Source organism: Tasmannia lanceolata, unplaced genomic scaffold (genome assembly GCF_043159265.1).
Source record: "Tasmannia lanceolata isolate RefF3 unplaced genomic scaffold, GAP_Taslan_0.1 ptg000044l, whole genome shotgun sequence".
NCBI classification, from domain to species: domain Eukaryota; kingdom Viridiplantae; phylum Streptophyta; class Magnoliopsida; order Canellales; family Winteraceae; genus Tasmannia; species Tasmannia lanceolata.
The window spans coordinates 20,870,400-20,892,007 of record NW_027518721.1 but is presented as its reverse complement, the minus strand read 5'-3'; the positions used below and the strand labels follow the sequence as shown (position 1 = coordinate 20,892,007).

The 21,608-nt window shown below is 39.4% G+C and overlaps 1 protein-coding gene across 4 annotated transcripts; it reads left to right on the top strand.

Annotated features, from left to right (window-relative positions):
- Positions 1 to 1,734: 1,734 nt before the first annotated feature.
- LOC143863545 (uncharacterized) lies at positions 1,735 to 19,956 on the top strand. 4 transcript variants are annotated; one of them, XM_077374250.1, is made up of 10 exons: positions 1,737 to 1,835; positions 3,233 to 3,281; positions 3,435 to 3,497; positions 3,664 to 4,613; positions 5,026 to 5,116; positions 5,298 to 5,455; positions 5,552 to 5,603; positions 6,357 to 6,436; positions 7,099 to 7,216; positions 18,950 to 19,956. In XM_077374250.1, the coding sequence occupies exons 4-10, from the start codon at positions 3,750 to 3,752 to the stop codon at positions 19,477 to 19,479; spliced, it is 1,893 nt and encodes a 630-aa protein (XP_077230365.1). In that variant the 5' UTR covers positions 1,737 to 1,835; positions 3,233 to 3,281; positions 3,435 to 3,497; positions 3,664 to 3,749; the 3' UTR covers positions 19,480 to 19,956. The 4 variants fall into 4 exon arrangements, with proteins under 4 accessions (XP_077230363.1, XP_077230365.1, XP_077230362.1 ...); XM_077374248.1 differs by having other exon boundaries at positions 1,735 to 1,835; positions 3,435 to 4,613; XM_077374249.1 differs by lacking the exon at positions 1,737 to 1,835 and having other exon boundaries at positions 2,909 to 3,281.
- The last annotated feature ends 1,652 nt before the right edge of the window (positions 19,957 to 21,608 follow it).

Here is a 21,608-nt window from a genome sequence, read left to right as displayed (position 1 = left end):
AAACCGTTCATATGTTGGAGCACAACCTAAATAGGCTGTGACAAAATCTTTTTCTTATAGGATGATCTTAAGTTCTAAACCCTCTGATCTGTAGAAGGACTACATTATAGAAACCTCTACATGTTGGAGGGTTAGGTCATCCAATGGAAAAGATTTTCGGCGTAAAACCTATTTACGTTGTGGACCCAACTAATGAACGGTTTGGATCAACCTATGAAGAGGACCCTACAGTACTTTTTTGAAAAAAAATGTTGGACTTCATGTGCTCAATCTTCTGTTTTTTTTTTGTTATATTCTTCTCCAACTATGTTTTGTGCTCCATGAAGAAAACATCAAAACAAATGTCGGGTATGTATTTTATATAGTCTTTAGACTTCAGTAACAAATGTCGGGTAGAAAGGTTGATTTATGAGAAAAACACACAGTATGGCTCGCCCTGTTCAATGATACAAGTGATTCATTTGTTGGACCCCGATGTAAATAGGTTGTGCCTCGAAAATCATCTCTATGGGATGATCCTAAAGAAATGCTAATCTTAACGATGCCGAGTGTACAAAATTAGGGATAGATTTATTATTTTATAAAAAATAAATAAGAATATTCTCATCTTAAAAATGATTATTAGCAAAAAAAGGTTAGGTAAAGGAAATGATTGGTATTTAGCACATGTGGTATAAATATAATACACAACATAAAAATATTAAAAGTAGGGAAAAATATAGATAGACCCCCTTAACTTTCTGACATTTTCAAGTATAACACTGACTTTTGAAAGTCACAAACTGCACCCCCCTAAGGTAGACCCCATAAGTTGACGGTTTATCCGCAGATGGAAGCATTAGGATGATCCTATGGAGCTGATTTTTTGGGCACACCCTATCTATGTCAGGGCCCATAAAATGAACGCTTTGGATCATCCAAACAATATGGGCCCACTGTGTTTTTGGTAGTGTTTGGATTCAGATGTGGCGTTTGAAAGGGTGAATGGGGTCTTCATTAGCACTTATAGTGTTTCAAAAGAGGGGGTCTACCTTATACAAATAGAAACCTGTGAGGGTGTAGTCGGTGACTTTTAAAAGTCAGGGTTAGAGTAGAAAATGTCAGAAAGTTGAGGGGGTGTACCGTGGAACTGTATTTTTCCCTTAAAAGTATATTTATGGCGCACCCTATGCACGGGCTCGTGTGGAGATGAGGTAAAGCGGTGGGCCATCAACAAGCACATAACAAAATGGTGGTGACCCACAATGAAGCCAATCAAATTCACATATTTGTATGTGTCTGGTGTCTCATTTGTCACGTGCCGTATCTCTTCTACTTTATATGGTGTAAACCCTTATAATAGTACCCAATTTTTCAAAAAATACTGTAATGACCACACTGTAGGATGATCCAAACCGTAGGTAGTGCCCCAAAAATCATATCCATAGGACGATCATAGCCCTCCAATCTATTGAGGTTTTCATAATATGCATTTCCTCTTCATATTTTTTTCATTTTGTAGACTTATAAAGCCCAGCAATAATCTCAGCATACAACTATGGATACCCTCTTATTGATTCACTTTAAATACAAAACCGATTACGAGTCCATAAACTGATTATTGGACTATCCGATTGTGAGTCAAAAATCTCTCTCTCTCTCTCTCTCAAAAAAAAAAAAAAAGAAAAAAAAAAAAGAAAAAAAAAAGAAAAACTTTTCCTTGGGCTTTCCAACAGTTCCATCGGTGTTGTGTTTCCTTCACCTCGGACAACTCAGAGCTCTCTTCCGTACGTACGAGAGAAAGAAACAACCAAATCTTGAGAGTTCCAACTCGCTCCACATCAACCAACGAAACTGTACGGCTCCAAACGAGAAAAAACTCTCTCTCTCTCTCTCTCTCTCTCTCTCCTAAACCCTAATCAATACCCTCTCTCTTTCTATCTGAAAGGATGTCATTAACTCCTTTGATTTTGCTCTGATTCGTGAATAAACGGAGGATATCAAGGATTAGGGATTTGAGTTTTTATGACGATCGAGTTCGAGAATGAGTTTCTAATCGTTGAAAAATATAAAGAAACGGTGTCTATTTGTGCGATTTCTTAATTGAATGATTAAGCAACCAGAGAACTGAAAAGCAAAAGTTAAAAAAAAACAGAGAATTTATCAATTTTTTTTAGGAAGGAGATCTCCGGAATCGGAAAAACTGGACGGAAACTGTAAACCTAATGTGGATCTAACATTATGAGAACAAAAGATCCGAAACCGGAATCATAACGATCTGAGTTTTTATTTATTTATTTCGATGTCGAGATTTTATGCTTAAATCTGTTGTAATCGAACCGATCTAAGATCGTGAGAAAAGAAATCGGAATCTAGAACTTTAATGGCGGGATTCGAAACATGCTTTATTTCAAATCCGGGATTCTTTGCTTAAATCTGTAGTGACCAACCGGATCTGGAAAATCCCGAAACCAGATCTAAAATCGTGTGAACAAAAAGATCAGAAACCGGATTCTGGAGCTTTAATGGCGAGAGAGTCCGGTACATGACGGTCTGAGGTGATTTATTTCGAATTCGAGATTCTTTGCTTAAATCCGTAGTAAAAAACCAGATCTTGAAAATCACAAAACCAGAGCTCTAGTACGATCTATAATGGCGGAAAAGAGGAGCAGAAAGAGTAGTACCAGAGGCTAGATAGAGAAATAGAGATCGAAACGAAACCCTAGAAGGTCGGAAAAAAACAAAAAAAAAAACCCTAGGTGGCCGCTGCTGACAAGTGTCGGTTTTTTCGACCGGATCTCGACAGAAAGGAGCGATCGCTTTCACTATTAGAGTATTAGGTAGGAGTCTGTACACCGTGCTAAAAACCCTAGGGTTACCTTTTCTCAGAAACAGCCTGTATTGTTCGTTTTCTCGTCTCTATCTATACATCTGTATTTTTAAATGCTAAATTAAATGTAGTCTGAAAAAAAGCAAATCGCCGTAAAATCTTTTTTTTTTTTTTTTCAATTCTTTGTTTTTTTCTCTCTTTTTTATTTATTTATTACCCATTGATTGGTTTTTCAGAGCATTGGTTCTCGTGTTTGTCGCTCGTGCACTGAAATGCTTTATTAAGATTATATCCCTTCAATTTTTTTTTCCCTGTTAGATCTCGAGGAGAGAGATGCAGAGGATTTGGGTCGTTTCTTGTTTTCAGTTTCATTTTTGGGTCTTATGCTTGTGAATTTGACGAAAATGAAAAATAAAATTGCAGGCACTGCAGAAAGATCGTGTGATCTCGCTTTGATTTCGTGGAAATCTAGGTATGTTTGATTCATGAACCTTGTAGCTTATGTATTTGTTTCTTGATTTTGTTCTGAACTTTTCTTTGGGTTCTTGTTGTTGTTGTTGTTGTTGTTCTTCTTTTGATTTTCTTGAATTACTGTGGATTGGATTGATTGTTGGTTGTCCTGCAGGGGATTTGGTTGGGAATTATTGCTGTGGTTTTTGAGTGGGAGAGTTTATACGATGGATATCTGGTGGGTTTTGTTTGAAACCCTTTTTGATGTGGGTGTTAGATTTTGAGTTGATTAAACATGCCTGTTTATAGTGATGAGGGAGAAGATGTGTTTTTCGACTCGTTGGATTATGTTAGGAATTCTACTGATTCTTCTTCATCTGAGGATTCTCCGACTGTGAATTCAGAACCGGTGTGTGGGAAGTTCAACTACAAAATTTGGAGGGAGGAGCCAAGGAGCATTCACGAACGCCGGGAGAGGTTTTTACTTGGGATGGGATTTGATCAGCTTGGGCATTCTCAGGTGGGTTGCGCTCAGCAAATAGATGAAGGCATGTGTGATAGTTCACCGATATCTCTGGGATCAGATAGAATTGCAGAAAGCAGTGGTGCCGTCTTAAGGTCTTGCCCTTGTTCTGGCAATGGGAGAGACGGGGATTCGTCTTGGAGTTCAGTTGATCCTGATAGTGGGAGGATTTTTTCTGTGCGTTCGCCGGTGCGAGACTGTTCCTCGAACTCACCTGGAGAGGTTGGATCGAACAGGTTGATAACAATGCAACAGTTTGGAACTCGTTCTCCCCGGAAAGCCGTTCAGAGGGAAGTTTCTAGTAATGGAGAAAAACAGGAGAAAGGCCTTGATGTAAGAAAAAAGAAGTGGAAGAATTGGTGGAAGAGCTTCATAATTAATAGACATGGGGGAGGATTGTGCAAGGGTGATGTAACTGTTCCGGAGGCTCAAGTACCCAAGGAACGGCGAATGAGAGTGCAACACCGCCAGAAAAAGTTAATGGAGTTTTCCGCTCTTTACGTGGGGCAAGAAATTCAAGCTCACAAGGGTTCTATTTGGACTATGAAATTCAGTCCAGATGGACAGTTCCTAGCAAGTGGTGGGGAGGATGGTGTTGTTCGTATTTGGCGTGTTACAAAAGCTGAAGCTTCTTGCAAATATTTCTTTGCTGGAAGTGCTTCAGAAATTGTTGACAAAGTGAAAGGGGGCAGTAACATTTACGGAAGAAAAAATTCAAATCCCGCGTCTGTTGTCATCCCTGAGAAGGTCTTCAAGCTTGAAGAGACACCACTGCAAGAATTTCATGGTCATACTGGCGATGTATTGGACCTGTCTTGGTCCAAATCTAATGTGAGTCATTCTATATTGGATGCCCTATATTATTTATCGACATCTGTTTCTTAGGTGGTTTTATGGTTCCTGAACACAATGGTTTTTTTCTTTGACTTCATAAGCGCAACACAATGTATCATGTTTTCTAGTTTTATGATTCCTGAACACAATGGTTTTTTTCTTTGACTCATAAGCACAACACAATGTATCATGTTTTCGAGATTTCTATTTTTTTAACCTTTTGTTTTCACACTTTTGGCATTTTACTCTTCCACATTTTACAATTGCATATAGATTGACAGTTGCATATCTGTATGAATTCACTTGATTATTTCAATTACCTATATGAATCTATTCATTTGTACACCACTGAATTCGATTGTGTAGCTCACATGCTTGTTATGAAGATTATGCAAATGTTTGGTTGCAGTGTCTTCTTTCATCATCTGAGGACAAGACTGTTCGTCTGTGGAAAGTGGGCTGCGATGAATGTCTTAAAGTTTTTCACCACAACAATTATGGTAATTATGAGAACCTCCAAATGTTTCCTAACTATGTTGAATGAATGTTAAACCTGTTGTCGAGTTCCAACTTACAAGACATCTAAAATCAACTTCATCTGTAGGCTCCACTGTTTTGCTTATGATGTATGTTATTTGCTTATTGCTTTCTCGAATGTTGTTTTTTTTTGCATGGGGGCAGTAACTTGCATTCAGTTCAATCCTGTTGATGAGAGATACTTCATTAGTGGTTCCATAGATGGGAAAGTTCGAGTTTGGGGAGTTTCAGAAAGTAGAGTTGTTGATTGGGCCGATGTACGTGACATAATCACTGCTGTATGCTACCAACCAAATGGACAGGTTTTCCTCTGATGCAATGAAGTGTCTTCCAGCTTTTATCTTTTATCATATTTTTCTTTATGATAATAGCTACCTTGTATTCTTTCATTTGCGCAGGGATGCATTGTCGGCTCTATCACAGGCAATTACCGCTTTTATGATGCATCAGGTACCCAGTCCTGCAAAATTGGAATCAATGGTGTTAATGGCTTGTTTATGAGCAATTCATCAAGAGTGGTTTGGAAAATCATGTCTCTATGTAGGGTCTTTTTAGCCCAAGTAGGAATAAATTTTTTTGCCCGCCAGTCGTCAATTCGTGTTTCCTTTCGTCCGGAATGGACGAAACATCTAATTCTATTTTCAAAACTGGAACAAATCACCAAATGGAACTTTCAACCCAGAAATCTGGTCCAATATGAACAATACAGGGGGAAATTGCCAGTTCTGGACAGAGGGTAAAAAGTAGGAAATTTTTTTAGATTCGTTATTTTCTGGCATTTTTTGAGGTTTACTTTTCTAACCCTGTTTAGTGACCATTTTTTGTGTTCGTTTGGAGGGCATTTGATTTCTTTTAGCCCTCCCTCCCAAACGAATGAATGGTTAACAACACTATCTAATTCTCTTATTTTTACACTTTTGCAAAACTCATTTATTCCCCAAAACCCTACCCGAAGCGTGAATGTTTAACTTAAACACTATCTTTCGGTCATAGCGTCTTTTTCAGAATGGAACATTGGAATAGTTGAAACCCCAGAATGTTCCATTCTGGTGAGAAAAATGAAATGCCCACAAGAACAGAATTAATAACTAAGCTTGCCGTGCATATACTGGTCTCATAATTTTATTGCAAATTGAAGTTTTAAAAGTTTAGATCAATTCACCATTGGCAATGTGGGATGAGAAGATTATTTGCATCTTATAGGTAATCATCTGCAGCTGGATGCACAATTATGTGTTCAGGGTAAAAAGAAGTCTACTTGCAAAAGAATTACAGGCTTCCAGGTAATCAAAGTTTTAGCTGCTGTATGTGATAACTAATGACAGGGGTGGTTATTCGGTTTAAACTGAACCGAATAGACCGAAATTTGGTAACCGAAATAATTTCGGTTACCAAATTTCGGTAACCGAAACTGAACCGAATAAAAATTCGGTTATTCGGTTTATAACCGAATTTTGGGAGAAAAAGAGGGAAAAAATCAATCTCGGTTTGGATCGGAGGGCTAGGATCATCCAATCGAAATGGTTTTTTGAGTACAACCTAATTAAGTTGTGATCAATCAAATGGACGGTTTTGATCATCCTACGGAGTGCACATATAGCACTTTTTTTTGGAAAAAAAATGGTTTTCATCCATAATTTCGGTTATTCGGTTAACCGATTTTTTGTTGTTGAGAAAACCGAAACCGAAACTGAATAACCGAATTTCCAAAAAAAAAAACTGAAACCGAACTGAAAAGAAAAAAACCGAACCGAATCGACCAATTTGGTTCGGTTATTCGGTTTTATCCGAATAATGCTCACCCCTAAATGACATGACAGAATTATATAAGCCATTCAAAAAAATGACATAATTATATAGTTCTGCTTATCAAAATGTTTTTTTTCTGTTTCTTACAGTTTTGTGCTTAAGTTGTTGCAATATACTCATACTTTCCTTTTTACAGTTTGCCCCCGAAGATTCTAAAAGGGTCATGATTACGTCAGCTCAAAGGGTCATGATTACGTCAGCTGACTCCAAAGTTAGAATTCTTGATAAGTTCGATGTCATTCATAAATATAGAGGTAGTGTGTGATGTCCCTTTCAATTCCTCTTCATGAATCCTGGTTGGGAACGAATCCATTTTTCTAAAACTAAAGTCATTGTTTTTATAGCTTTGCATTTTGGTTTCTATTGGAAGTCTTACATTTTGATAGTTTACTCTTTATACATGAGTTTTTATACTTCAATATTGATTCTTATCTGGCGATCTAATTGTATATTGCAAAACACCAGGGATTATTATTGATGGGGGAATATAAATTATTTACCTTTTTGTTTCATGAAAGTATTTTTTCTCTAGGAATTTCATTGATGGATTGAAGTATGCACCCTATCAAATTCTTAAAATTTATTTTCTCCGTACAATAATTAAATGTGTCTGGATTCTTTGGTCCATTAAACATAAAAAGTACCAAAAGTTAAACAGAAACACATATGAAAAGATCTGATCACACCGCCACATCCAGATACAGGGTGGACAAATTTGATGGTCCTGAAATTCAGGCCTAAGATATCTTACTGAATGGCTCGTTAGCTTCATCATGTGCTGGATATATTTTCTTCATTTGTTGTATTACTGTAGCAGAATTATCATATTACTATTACTTTTTTTAGCATTTTATCATATTATTCATATATTTATATTTATATTTATTTGGATAAATTTATAATTTTACTTAACCATTTGCCTTGTGACCCAGTTTTTTTTTAAAAAAAAACACATATGGCTTGTGATCACGAAAGAGTTAGTATTGACCTATCGCAAGATCTGTGCAAATCAACTCTCAAATGTGATCTGAAGATCTTTCTTGCATTATGTAGAAGAGAGATTGTCATAAATTTGATCTCTGAATATAGTGAAAATATTCCTAGACTCGTATTTTCTGCTCATGAAAAACGAGGTTCATGGCAATCTGAATTAAGCTTTAATTCATTGTCACCAGATTTTTCCTAGTTGGATGGGGATGCAAGTGGTGTTGTGGCTAAGATCTGTCCATATAGACTAGAACTGAATCCGATCTATGCATGGACTTGTTTATTTCGACTCAAATGAATAACAAGAGCAAGAAAGAACACCGGAAATGCTTAAATCTGGAAGTGTGTTGGAAAGATCTTACAGATCTGGAATCGATGTGTTGTGAACGAACACATCTGATGCTCCAAATATCTTGAAATATCACTCAAGCAAAGGGATGCATGAGTGCTCCAATCCCTCGGTGATAATGTACTGATCTTGATCAGTTGTTGTTCTTGCATTTAACAATCAAAGATAGGAAAGAACAGGGAAACGACTAGAGCACTAGTCTACAATTCCAATTCCTTCAAAAGAAAAAATAGGATAAAGGAGAAGAGCCTACAGCTCTCTCTCCAAAACAAGAACTCTCAAACTATCAAATATTGGAAAACTCCAAGAACTGAAATGAAATGACTAAGATGGGCTTTATATAGATAACCCATACAAACTACTTCTGAACTAACTTAACTACCAAGCCAAATGACTAAAAATGACAAGTATAAAGTAATAAAAGAGAAACATGTATAAGCCCATAGGAAAAAAACCCAAAAACCAGACAAACCACAAGTACACTAGTACAGAAACTACACTAGTGAACCAGTCGGTAAAGTCATGATATCGACTCCATAGAGTGACGTACAATAAACGAATACAATTTGTGTATCTGCTTCTGGGAAACATCAGTACTCTATCCCATTCCATTGATCAGGAGTCATCGAAAAAGCTAGCTGTTATGGTCTCTATTCTTGGAATCCTGATTAGGGTGATACCATACCGCCGCATAGGTGTAGTAGTTCGCTATGAAAAGCAGCTGTAAACTCATCATAGTAGTCAACCGTGGTTGGTATAGTAGCTGTGGGCAGCAACATATCACTAGCAACAATGGCTGCCATAGGTTTATATGCGACTATGGCAAAGTCACCATCACTTCCATGTATCTTCCTTTGCTCATATTCTTCTTTCTCCTGCCCTTCAACTTTTATTTCTGTGCTTTTTGGCTCAACCACTACTCTTCCAACTTCCACAACCTCATCATCCTCATCTCCTGCCAAGATAAAGGTCTCCTCTGCTTCCTCCCCTTCTTCAATAGTAGCCTCATCATCGGCCTCTAGCGGTGGAGAAGATCTATGGAATTGTTATGTGCCTTAATTTCTATATGAGGGCTTTGTTGAGAGAGAATGAGAAAAGTGAGTTGAGGTATCTCCCCCTCACTCATTTGTTTGTATTCTAAAATATTTGTACAATGACTAAAATGCCCATAAGCTTATTCTAACACTCCCCCTCAAGGCGGAATGTATAAGTTATACATTCCTAGCTTGTTACAAATGTCACTCAGCTTTGATTTATTTAATGGTTTTGTGAACATATCAGCCATCTGTTCTGCAGAACGAGTAAATATAGCACGTATCTCCCCTTTTTGGATTCTCTGATGGATGAAATGACAGTCGACTTCGATGTGCTTTGTTCGCTCATGGAAGACTAGATTTGTTGCAATATAGATGGCTGCCCTGTTGTCACAATATAACTGTGAAGGTAACACAATGCTAATCTCAGATATAGGAGTGATCTCAACCAAATAATCTCAGTAGTAGTATGCGTCGTGGCTCTGTATTCTGCCTCTGCACTTGATTTTGCAATGACGTCCTGTTTTTTACTCTTCCATGAAACCAGGTTACCTCCCACAAAGGTACAATACCCGGTAGTCGATCTCCTATCAGCAGGAGATCCAGTCCAATCAGCATCTGAGAACCCTTCAATTCGTGTATGATCATGCCGTTTGAATAGTAATCCCTTTCCTGGCGCACAGATATTTGAGGATTTGAACCACTGCATTCCAATGTGAAGTACGAGGGGAGGTCATGTACTGGCTGACTACCCTAACGACATAGGATATATTAGGATGAGTAACAGTAAGGTATATAAGCTTGCCCACAAGCCTTCTATACCTACCAGGATCCTTCAACAAATCACCCTCTTTTGGAACAAGTTTCACATTTGGATCCATGGGTGCAGTTACAGGCTTCACACCAAGATTTCCCGTCTCTTCTAACAAATCCAGAACATACTTCCTCTGTGATAGAGATAAACCACTAGAGGAGTACGCAACTTCTATCCCAAGAAGATATCTGAGACGTCCCAAGTCCTTTGTCGTGAACTCCTTTGCAAGAAGGCTTTCAGTTTCTGAATTCCCCCTGAGTCATTGCCTGTAATAATGATGTCATCGACATATACAATCAACATAATGCAACCTGCTGAGGACTGATAACTGAATACTGAGTGATCAACGACACACTGTTTGAGGCCAAACCTCATAACCACCTCACTAAATTTGCCAAACCATGCACGTGGAGGCTGCTTCAACCCATATATTGATTTTCTGAGGCGACAGACTGATGAGGACAACTCCCCCTGAGTAACATAACCTGGAGGTTGCTCCATATACACCTCTTCAAGGAGGTCGCCATGTAGAAAATCGTTCTTCACATCTAACTGGTGAAGATGCCAGCCATTATTGACTGCGAGGGAGAGGAGGACTCGGACTGAAGGTATCTTCAAGGAGGTCGCCATGTAGAAAATCGTTCTTCACATCTAACTGGTGAAGATGCCAGCCATTATTGACTGCGAGGGAGAGGAGGACTCGGACTGAAGGTATCTTCGCAACTAGGGAGAACGTCTCATGGTAGTCTACACCGAATGTTTGAGTGTAGCCCTTTGCCACCAAATGTGCCTTCAGTCGATCAACAGTGCCATCAGGTAAATATTTAATGGAGAATATCCTACGGCAGCCAATAGGTCGAGCACCAGCAGGCAGAGAGACAAGATCCCATGTCTGGTTAGAATGCAGAGCGCCCATCTCGAGGTCCATGGCAGCTCGCCAGCCTGGGTGATTAAGAGCCTCATCCAAAGATTGTGGTAACACAACAGAAGACAGACAGGACAAAGCTTTTGAAAGGAAGGGTTACACGATCATAACAAACAAAATTAGAGATAGGATGAGCAGCAGAATGGGAACGAGTATGTGAAGCAATAGGGGAGTCAGAAACAACTACAAGAGAGGAAGATACCTGATTAGAGGGTAAGGAGATCTCTGCCTGTGAGGACGATTTGTCGGCGTGAGGATGCCGTGCTTGGTGCTGACGACGTTGATACTGGAACTTAGTAGGTGGGTGATCCACTCTGGGAACACAAGAGTCAACCTGACTAGGAGGGCAAGCAGAAGAGGGTTCTAAAGAAACAGGAGAGATGGTCGGAAGGTCAGGGATAGAAATGGACACCTCATGTTCCATCCTAGGAGCTGAAGGAACTGAGGTAGAACCAAAGAATGATTCAGATTCAAAAAATGTAACATCAGCTGAAACATACCATCGGCGTAGACGTGGACTGTAGCAAAGATATCCTTTCTGGGTACGAGAGTATCCCAGAAAGATACATCGTTCTGAACGAGGATCCAGTTTATCGCGTGCATGACCCCAATGATGGACAAAACATACGCAGCTAAAAACATGGGGTGTAAGTGGGAATGGATCCTGATGTGAGTATGTGCTGTTGAACGGAGAATCACCATTTAGCACCGAAGACAGAAGACGATTTGAAAGAAAACAGGCAGTGAGAATGGCATCGGACCAAAAGGATTTAGGAACCTACATCTGAAAGACGAGAGTACGAGCCACCTCAAGGAGATAGCGCAGTTTCCTTTGGACGACACCATTCTGCTGCGAGGTGTATGCACAGGATGATTGATGGATAATGCCATGAGAGGAGAGATAGTCCTGTAAACCATCAGTAGCAGAGAAAAATTCACGGGGATTATCAGTACGAAGGTATTTAATACTACAACTAAATTGATTTTTATTTCATCGTGAAATTTTTTAAAAGCTGAGAAGACCTGAGAGCGGTCTTTCAGTAAATACAACCAAGTCATATGTGAGTAATCATCAATAAAAACGACAAAAATATTTGAAACCATTATTTGACGCGACCCTAGAAGGTCCCCGTACATCTGAGTGAACTAGCTGAAATAAACTATCGCCTCTACTAACAACTCGGGAAGGGAAAGACACTCTGTGATGCTTCCCGAGTTCACAAGACTGACACTGAAAATGAGAGACAGAAGCAGGAACTAAAGATGTCTGCTGGAGGCGCTGAAGTGAATGATGACCCAGTCGACAGTGCCACTGAAAGGCATCCATTGAAATATGTAAAACTGATGAAGAGGGGTTGCAGTCAAGACGGTACAGGCCATCCACCTCACGACTCGATCCAATCGTCCTCCCAGTCGAAAGATTCTGAAAAAAACAGTAAGAAGGATAGAATGAGATAGAGCAAGCAAGGTTTTTCGTAATTTGGCTAACAGACAATAAACTAAATGGAGACTTAGGGACGCACAAGATAGAAGAAAGAGGAAAATTAGGTGAATGACAAGTGGTACCAATACCAGTGATAGGTGTAGTGGAACCATCAACTAAAGTAATGGACTGAAAATCAGATGGAAATGAGCGAAAAGAAGAGAGCTGTGATGAGTTATCAGTCATATGGTTTGAGGCTCCTGAGTCAATGATCCAGGACCCTGAGCTAGAAAGTAATGTCGTAGGTGAACTACCTGGCTGAGCGAAGCCTGTTATGGCCTGGGGGCACTCTGTCGAAGGCGTTGTAGCTCCTCATAGTCTGCCCTCGTAAAGGTGAATGAGTCATCAACAGAAGAAGAGGCAAGAGTAGAAACAACTGTATCAAAATGGCTAGTAGTGCTGAGGTGAGCAGATCGAGGCGGGTGAAGTTCTGGGTGCAGTGTGTAGCAAGTCTCAATAACGTGGCCATCGCGTTGGCAGTGAGTGCAATAAGGACGGCCATGCCTACTCCCAACACGGCCGCCACCACGACAGCCACGTCCACGGGCGAGCGAAAAAGAACCACCTCCCCGGGCAGGACGAGTACCACTGCCTCCGTCATATGTCGCAAGACCAGAACTGTCAGAGGAAGTGCGGAATGGGGTCTCGCCAATGCACTGCTGAGCGCGAGAGTAGGCCTCGCTCAACGACAGAATGTTGCTAGAACCAAGAATTTGATGGCGCAGGTTAGTAAACTCGGGACCTAGGCTCTCAAAGTAGTGCACTACTCGAATTTGTTCTCGTTGCCGCCAGAGAACATTAACATCAGATGTGAGGGGAAGAAAAACGTCAAGCTGCTGACATAAGGAAATGAACTTCCCATAGTGAGCCTCAAGAGATATATAACCACGACGGAGGCGCATCCACTCAGAGTAAGTGGAACAGATACGAGTGAGGTTCTCAACCCCAGAATACGTCACGGCAGTGTGATCCCAGATCTACTTTGCAGTCGGGAGGAGGATCAAAGTAGAATAAATGTCAGAAGTCATGCTCTGCCATAGAAGACTCCGGAAAAACGCATCTTCATGTTCCTAGCAAGTATACATGGGATCCTTAGGTGAAGGAGGATCCTCACGTAGAAAACGTACCTTATCCCGTCCAAGAAGGTATGCCTCATTCGCAACCTTCCAGGGTAAGTAGTTGGTTCCATCAAACTTGGCAATGTTCAGTTGTGAGTAAGAGTTGTCCACAGGTGCCAAGGTAGAAGACGGAGAAGGGGCCGAGGGTGTCGTAGAAGCACGGACCTCCGTGGTCATGCCAATAGAGGGATCAACAATAACAGGAAGATCCATTTGGACAACAAAAGTCGACAAACAGAGAGACCACCACCAACGGCTACAACGAGTAGAAGTCGAGAGGATGGATGATAAAACCAACTAATCAACAGAGAGACTCATAGGACGATCGCACGAGCGAAGGACAAGTGCAAAAATGAACCCATAGAGAAGCTAGGAAGATGCGCGAGATGAAGATAAAAGAGACAAATTTAACACATCAAAGGGAAAATAGAAAAATAAGGTTTTATGTAAGATTAAGCCAAAATATGGTCATCGGGAAAGCGAAGAGCGGAGGAGATAAGGGGCTGATTTGAAGAGGGAAAGGGTTGGGGGAGGTATTGTAGCGGTACTGTAGCAGGGAATGGAGGAGAGGAGGCGGCGTGGGGTGGAGGAGGGAGGAGAGGGTGGGGTGTGAGATGGGTTAGGATTAGGGTTAGGTTAGAGAGAGGGATTAAGGTTGAAGGGATTAGGGTTGGGGTTGATGAAGAAGATGGAGGCTAGGGTTAGGGTTAGGGATCAGAAACCCTAGGGCTCTGATACCATGTTGAGAGAGAATGAAAAAAGTGAGTTGAGGTATCTCCCCCTCACTCATTTATTTATATACTAAAATATTTGTACAATGACTAAAATGCCCATAGGCTTATTCTAACAGGCTTCTATTCTAGTCTTTTCCTTGCCTGTCTAGCTTCCCGCTCTGGACAGGCTTCTGTTTAAAGTCTTCGCCGATAAGCTACCAGTGCATAGATCCTCATGAAATGGTAATGGACTTTCTCCCATCTGCTGAATGTAGGCCGTTCCAAATTGCGTCGCTCCCTCTACATTTGTATCCACATGGATTTGGCGCAAAAAACACTCAACTTCACACTTATCATAACCAAAGAAGTGAGGGATGCATGGTGGTTCCATAGATGGAAAAATAGAGCTAGGCACAACTTGTCTCATCGGTCGCTGCGGGTCAGAGGAAGCAATACTCTACACTTAAATCTACTCAATTTTCAAACTGAATTGTGAAGAATACAATCAATCAGAACTGATCTGTTAGCAACTGTGAACTGAAATTTCAGCTGACTGGTCCAACAAGCATTGTGAATCTGGAAATGGTTGGAATGGATAAGCTATTGGCCGTTGAATCTGGAACCTTTGTGATTCACTTGGCGAAGTCAGCTTGAGCAGATCTTTAAATCGCGCTATTCTGGATCACTATGTGTAGCAGATTTGATTTTTTTTAATGGTAAGTGTAGCAGATTTGATTAAAAATGAAGACATTCGTAAAAAGGTGGGGGTTGCACCAATTGAGGAGAAGATGAGAGAGCACCGCTTAAGATGGTTTAGACATATCCAACGTAGGCCTTTGGATGCTCCGGTGAGAAGAGGCAACTAGTGCCAAATTGATGGAGTAAAAAGAGGTAGGGGCAGACCGAAAACAACTTGGGTAGAAATAGTGAGGAAAGACTTGATAGCTAGGAACATAACAGAGAACATGACCTTGGATAGGATAGAATGGAAGAAAATGATCCACGTAGAAGAACCCAACTAGAGCCGGGATTACAGTCGGGTAGATTCCTTCCTTCATGAAATTTTTCTAAAGGATTCATTTAGCCGATCCCAACTAGTTTGGGACAAAGGCTTTGTTGAGTTGAGTTGAGTTAAGTGTAGCAGATTTGATCTAAAAAAGAAGCAGAATTCGGATCTAAACAAGAACCAGAGATCTCACAACAAAACTTAAAATTGGCTCCACTTTCCAATTTTGTCTGATGCTCACATGATCTCTCTGGAATAGAATGACTAGCAGAATAATCTTGAATATTTGAAGATTTTGAAGAAGTAGCAGCCATTAGCTCAACTCAAAAAAATTCATGCAGAATTCCTTGGGAAAATCAACAAATTAATTGCTAAATAGATCCAGCCAAAATTCCAGAAAACGTACAAATAGCCAGGTTTACTCTATTTATTTCTCCTAGTAAAGACCACACTGATATGAATCCTGGAGAACCTGACAAGCAGCAGTTCCTCGGAGATGCTTTCAGACCACATCCGAACTGCAAGAGATGAAGAAATTATAACAATCTTCCTGCGAAGATAAAAGAGGAGTACCTCATATAGCAACCACAGGTCATAGAAACAACTAACTCCACTGAGACGTTCATCTGCTGGAACAAAATGTATCAAATTCAAGAACTCTGGATTGTAAAATGGAAGTCTACAACCGTCATGTTTAGATCAGTTCTGGACTAATTTGTTTTTGATCCAGTGAATTGATGTCCAGATTCTTTTCCATCGAAATCTGGATGTTTGTGCCTCTTTCTTCTCAAATTGAGAATTGTGTTATATGACTGTAGAAGCAGCTGAACTCGGATATATTTGGAAGGTTGTTGAATTTTTATTTCAATAGCAGAAGTTCGCAATTCAGATCTGAATTCTTTCAGGTCTGTTCTGTCCTTAGATTTGATCTAGATCTAAGTGATAGATCAATCTATGCCTAAGTGACAAATCAATCCAGATCTTGTTACAGATCTGACTTTGACATTTAGTTTCTGGTTTCAATTCAAGTTAAAATGCAATGGGCCCCAATGGGTTAAGCAAAATTCGACTAGGCTGTTTTGAAAAGATCTTACAAATCTGGAATCATTGTGCTGTGAATGAAAAGATCTGATGCCGAATGCTCCAAAGATCTTGAAATATCACTCAAGCAAACAAAGCCATGAAATTAGATGGAAAGAAAGACAGCAAACAAAGAGAAAATGAAAAGGGCATACTAACATGGTTTTAAATTTCCTTAAATTTCCCCAAAACGTCCAAAATGTTTCCATTTCCATCCCCACCGAAACAAAAACTACATGAGTACCTTTCAAGTCATTATTTTCCCGAAATGCCTGAAATTCGATTGAAATTTCCAAAATTTCTCAAAATTCGACCGCAATGGTTGGATTGACAAAAAAAATGAAAAAATGTTATTATTTGTATTCCATTAATGTCGAGAACGATATTTGGTAGGCAATAACATTGAATTGCATAACAAAGTTACCGTATCTTGTGCATGGGGCCGTTAATACCTCATAAGTCTATGTGGTATTGACATAGAATTGGGGTCCTTAGAGGGGAGATTGGTCATTGTACTTATACCTCATTACATTGTACTTCTTTATTGACTTTACTATTCTAGATATGTGCGACAACGCATGTCACTAGTTGTTCGATGTGATTAAGCGATTATGGATGGTTTTGTTGCTTATGTGAGGGTTTTTGAGTATGTATTCGTGCTTGTTCTAGCATTTCCCATAGTTTCATCTTAAAATTTCATCATTTGCATATGTTTTGTTTTAAAGGTTAAAAATTTTCATCACTCGCATATGTTTCCATACTTTTTTGTAATTTTACAAGCTTTCCACTGAAACCGAAATATTTCCATTTCGCTGCCGATCGAAACTGAAATTTAAAAACCTTGCATACTAATTGGCATATGTTTTAATGGTCCATAATCTCACGGCCTAGAATAGGGAAGTGAAATACCAAAGATTGATGAGGAAAATGTGTAAAAGGCCTAGAATGAGCTGGTCAAGACGATTGGGGGATAATGATCTTCTAGAAAGATTAATCCATTTCGACAAATCTATTTGAGATTTTGCAGGTTGGGGGGGGGGGGGGGGGGCGGGTCTCCAATAGTCTAACGCCATATCAAGTGATCAGCATAAACCGGTTTTCTGGACTTAAATGCAAACGTCTACTCTCGTATGCCCATTTTCTCGTAGTGATTACTCATTCTTCAATGCTGTAATTTTCTTCATTCTGTAGGGAATCAAAACCGAGAGGCCAACCACTTAAAATATGGTTCGATGTACTTGCAATAGTATCAAGTAAATGGTGGTTAGAAGCTGCAGATGGAAGCCCCTTTTTTCTTGGCCATTAGGGCAGCTAAAATAATCATCAATTGAAGAATCGAGTCTGGCACTGTAGATGCGTAGATGGTTTTGTGCTCTTGGACTAGTGGTTTAAGCGCATGCACAAACAACTTCACTTATGCTAGTCTTCAAAACAGCATAGAGCTTGTGAGAAGGAACTTGGGATCCAACCTGGCCATTTAATCCCATATGGAAGATAGTTTAGTATCCAATTCTTGAATGGAGGACTCTCCATTACACAATATAAGGACAGTAGTTCTGACAAAATTTTGTTATTATTCCTTACCCACTCATTGTCTGTTGTCATATATCAAACCACTTTTCAAAAAAAAAGATAGAAAATAATAAAAAGTTGTGGTATGAATATGTCAACTTTTCAAAAAAAAAAATTTGTTCCATTAACAAATTTTTCGTAAATTGTTCTTGATGAAGAAAGTTTGTCATTTCAAGGTCCAAAAGAAATGATTCCTTCCATTTAACTTTTGCAGAAATAAATGTTTTTAAGTGTAAGCAATAGCTTAACAAAATTAAGATAAACATGAAAAGAAATGTAGTGACAAAACTATAGCAGGCACTGTCAGGGTTTTAATGTCAGTTTCATTATGCATGTCGATCACCGCAGAAATAGAAGGATGTCAGTTTCAGTCATAAATTTTGGTAAAATTCTTGTAAAATTATGGAAGTTTATAGATATGAATGCAAATGATGGAAATTTAAGATGAAATTTCAGTAAATGCTAAAATAAGCACTAATACACACTTAGAAAACATCACATAAGATAGACATGCATCTATAATTGCTTAAAAAGCTTAAACGCTTAATAACATGTGTTGTTGCGTATGTTTGGAACGGTAAGATCCATTTTAAGCTGAAAATATATACAAAAATTAGGACATATTTTTTAATTAAATTGCTGTTATTGCCAATATGATAGAACTGTGGGCGACCCAATAGGTTTTCATATCTTTATTACTCTATGTTAGAATATGATTATTATCATCTAAGTTTTTTCGTCAGCTTAAGGTACCACTGGTCTAGCATACAGATTGGATGGGTGCCATCTTATTGTTCTAATCTAAATGGCTGGTTGTTTACTCTTTGAGCCTCTACTACTTATATTTTTCTTTCAGAAACTTTCTCCCGAACAAAACTTAGTCTTTGAGACATTTTTCTTGTGCAGGTCCCCGGAGGTCTGGGAATCAGATATCTGCAACTTTCACTTCTAATGGGAGATATATTGTGTCTGTGGGCGAGGACTCACATGTTTATGTCTGGAGTTATGATGGCTTGGATGTTCCATCATCTAAGCTGTCAAAATCCATTCGTTCTTGTGAACATTTCTTCTCTGAAGGCGTATCAGTGGCCATACCATGGTCAGGAATGGGACACAACTCAGAGATAGGATCATCAGGTGACACAAGTCTCCACAGTTCTTCAGACCAACAAGCAGAACAGTCAGAGGAGGGTTCTTCCCCGTGGCTCAGAGATTCAGACCGATTCTCTCTTGGTAGTTGGTTTTTCTCTGATGGTGGATCGAGGTGTAATGCAACATGGCCGGAGGAAAAACTTCCCCTCTGGTCTCTACCAAGTGCACAAAACGATCATCATCATCATGCATCATCTCTGTCATGGGGTCTGGTGATTGTAACGGCAGGTCGGGATGGAGTGATCAGGTCTTTCCATAACTATGGATTGCCGGTCAGGCTTTAAGGTCGCTCATGAGCCAATTCGATTCAAACCCACAGAGCCTCTAGTTATTTTACTGGTATCTGTATTAAAGAATCACTCCTTGCTGGAGCTCCGGGATTTCGCCCGGAGCTTAGTTGTCTACATGGTCATCTCCGGCAGCTCGAGACTTGGCAGCAGTAAGCAGAGCCTGTCCAAGTAAGCCTCTTGATGATATGAAATCACCAGTGAAACAAGTTTAATTGAGCCTTCAGTTGGCAGTCAGCAGAAGGTTCTGCCGAGAGATGCACCAAAGAGGCCAAATCGCCACTATACCTGTATGTGTTCTTGATTCAATTCTTTTCCTGTTTGGGAAATGAGAAAAAAAGTAGAGAAAAAAAGAAACCAAAAGAGAAAATACTGAGAGTTTTGTTGGAGAAATTATCTATGTGGTAAAAATAATTTAAATTACTCTTCGCAAAAAGGCCCACGGCTAGAAAAAAGCAGCCATTTTTCTTTTGATTGCAAGGTTATTTTCTCAGAGCAGCCGAATCTCACAGCAGTGTTAATCAGTTATAACTAGAGAGATAATCTGTACGAGGACGTCAATAATCAAACTAAAATTTGAATTTAAATTTTATTAGGATGTTAAACCTGCTTTTGCATCGAAACTAATTTGAACTCTAGTTCTTCCATTGGACAATGTGGACCTAAATGATACTCATAAGCAATGGGTGTATCTATAGAAGAAGGGCTGTAATTACATTAAAAAAGAAGGGATTGTAACAACCAATAAGAAAAGGGAAATGTTATCAGCACTACTGTATTTTGATGAGGACACTCCTCACTTTATTCAAAATACGGTATGGCCCACACCATAGGATGATCTAAACCGTCCATTAGATGGGCCACAGTCTAAATAGGTTATGCCCCACAAATTATTTCCATAGGTTGATCCTAACCCTCCGATCTTTAGAGGGTTAGGATCATCCCTCTAATATTTAGATCGGAGGGTTAGGAACAACCTACGGACATGATTTTTGGGGCACAACCTATTTAGGCTGTGGCCCATCTAATGGACTGTTTGGATCATCCAATGGTGCGCCCATACCGTACTTTTAATAAAGTGAGGAGTGTCCTAATCACAATATAGTAGTGCTGATAACATTTCCCTAAGAAAAAGAAATAGAAGAATGAATGCCAGTAATGAGAAGTGCAAATTTCTTTATAGGAGGCACCTATGTTGTACCACCATTTCTCGAACAAACCAACGAGATTTCCTAGGTTGCGTGGGGATTAATGAGATTTCTTAGTGCCCGTAGTAGGGGATAAGAATCGGTGTCTGATTCTCTCTCTCTCTCTCTCACTCTTTGAATTCCACCGTTTGGATTGGCATTGCTGGTATAAATTGTAAAATAGCATTAGACTGCCTTTTGACTCCCTTGGATGTTTCCCATGTAATAATTGCTTGTCTGGTGACATGGAGTCCTTGTCACCTCATCATTTTTAAATCAAATTATTTCATAAGCAAGGACTTTTAGTTGAATTTTCTTGGGAATAATGCTCTCTCTCTCTCCCCCCTATATTGGTAATGACACCCTACTTATTCTCCTACTCTCCGAATACATACAACGTAACCAAACACTACTTATACTATTCTCCGATGTAATTCTAGACAAATCAAAATGCTTGTCTCCTCCCTTTTAACTCCATATTCCACTACTTTCCGAGCCAACCCCGAGCAACCAAATAGAGCAAAAATTTAGGGAGAAAATCTTTTGGGAAAAACTAGTAAAAACCTCCTAAATCAAAACATATCTAAAAGAAACCCCCAAAATTTTCTTAATTACCAATATTGTCTGCTTGTGCCTTAAATTGCTTTTAATTTTTTTCTCTACTCATTTTACCCTTAATAATATTATCTTGTTTAGTTTTTGTTAAAAGAGATATTAAGGTTGCAATGACAAATCCCTAAAATCTCTCCGCCCGTAAAGATAACATTAATAGTTTGAAATCTCTCTCTCTCTCTCTCTCTCTCTCTATATATATATATATATATATATATATATATAAGGAAACTGTTGGTGAGCTTGAGCTAGCTTGCCCAATCACATGGGTCCCACATGTTCTGTGGTGATCCAAACCATTCATTTGCAAGGCCTTATCATAGATAG

What these genes read in the sequence shown, in the direction of transcription:
- LOC143863545 (XM_077374248.1), top strand. Translation starts at nt 3,555, where the DNA reads ATGCCTGTTTATAGTGATGAGGGAGAAGATGTGTTTTTCGACTCGTTG. An exon ending in CCGCTTTTATGATGCATCAG is followed by an intron (nt 5,604 to 6,356) that starts GTACCCAGTCCT and finishes TGCATCTTATAG; the next exon opens with GTAATCATCTGCAGCTGGAT. An exon ending in AAAGAATTACAGGCTTCCAG is followed by an intron (nt 6,437 to 7,098) that starts GTAATCAAAGTT and finishes TCCTTTTTACAG; the next exon opens with TTTGCCCCCGAAGATTCTAA.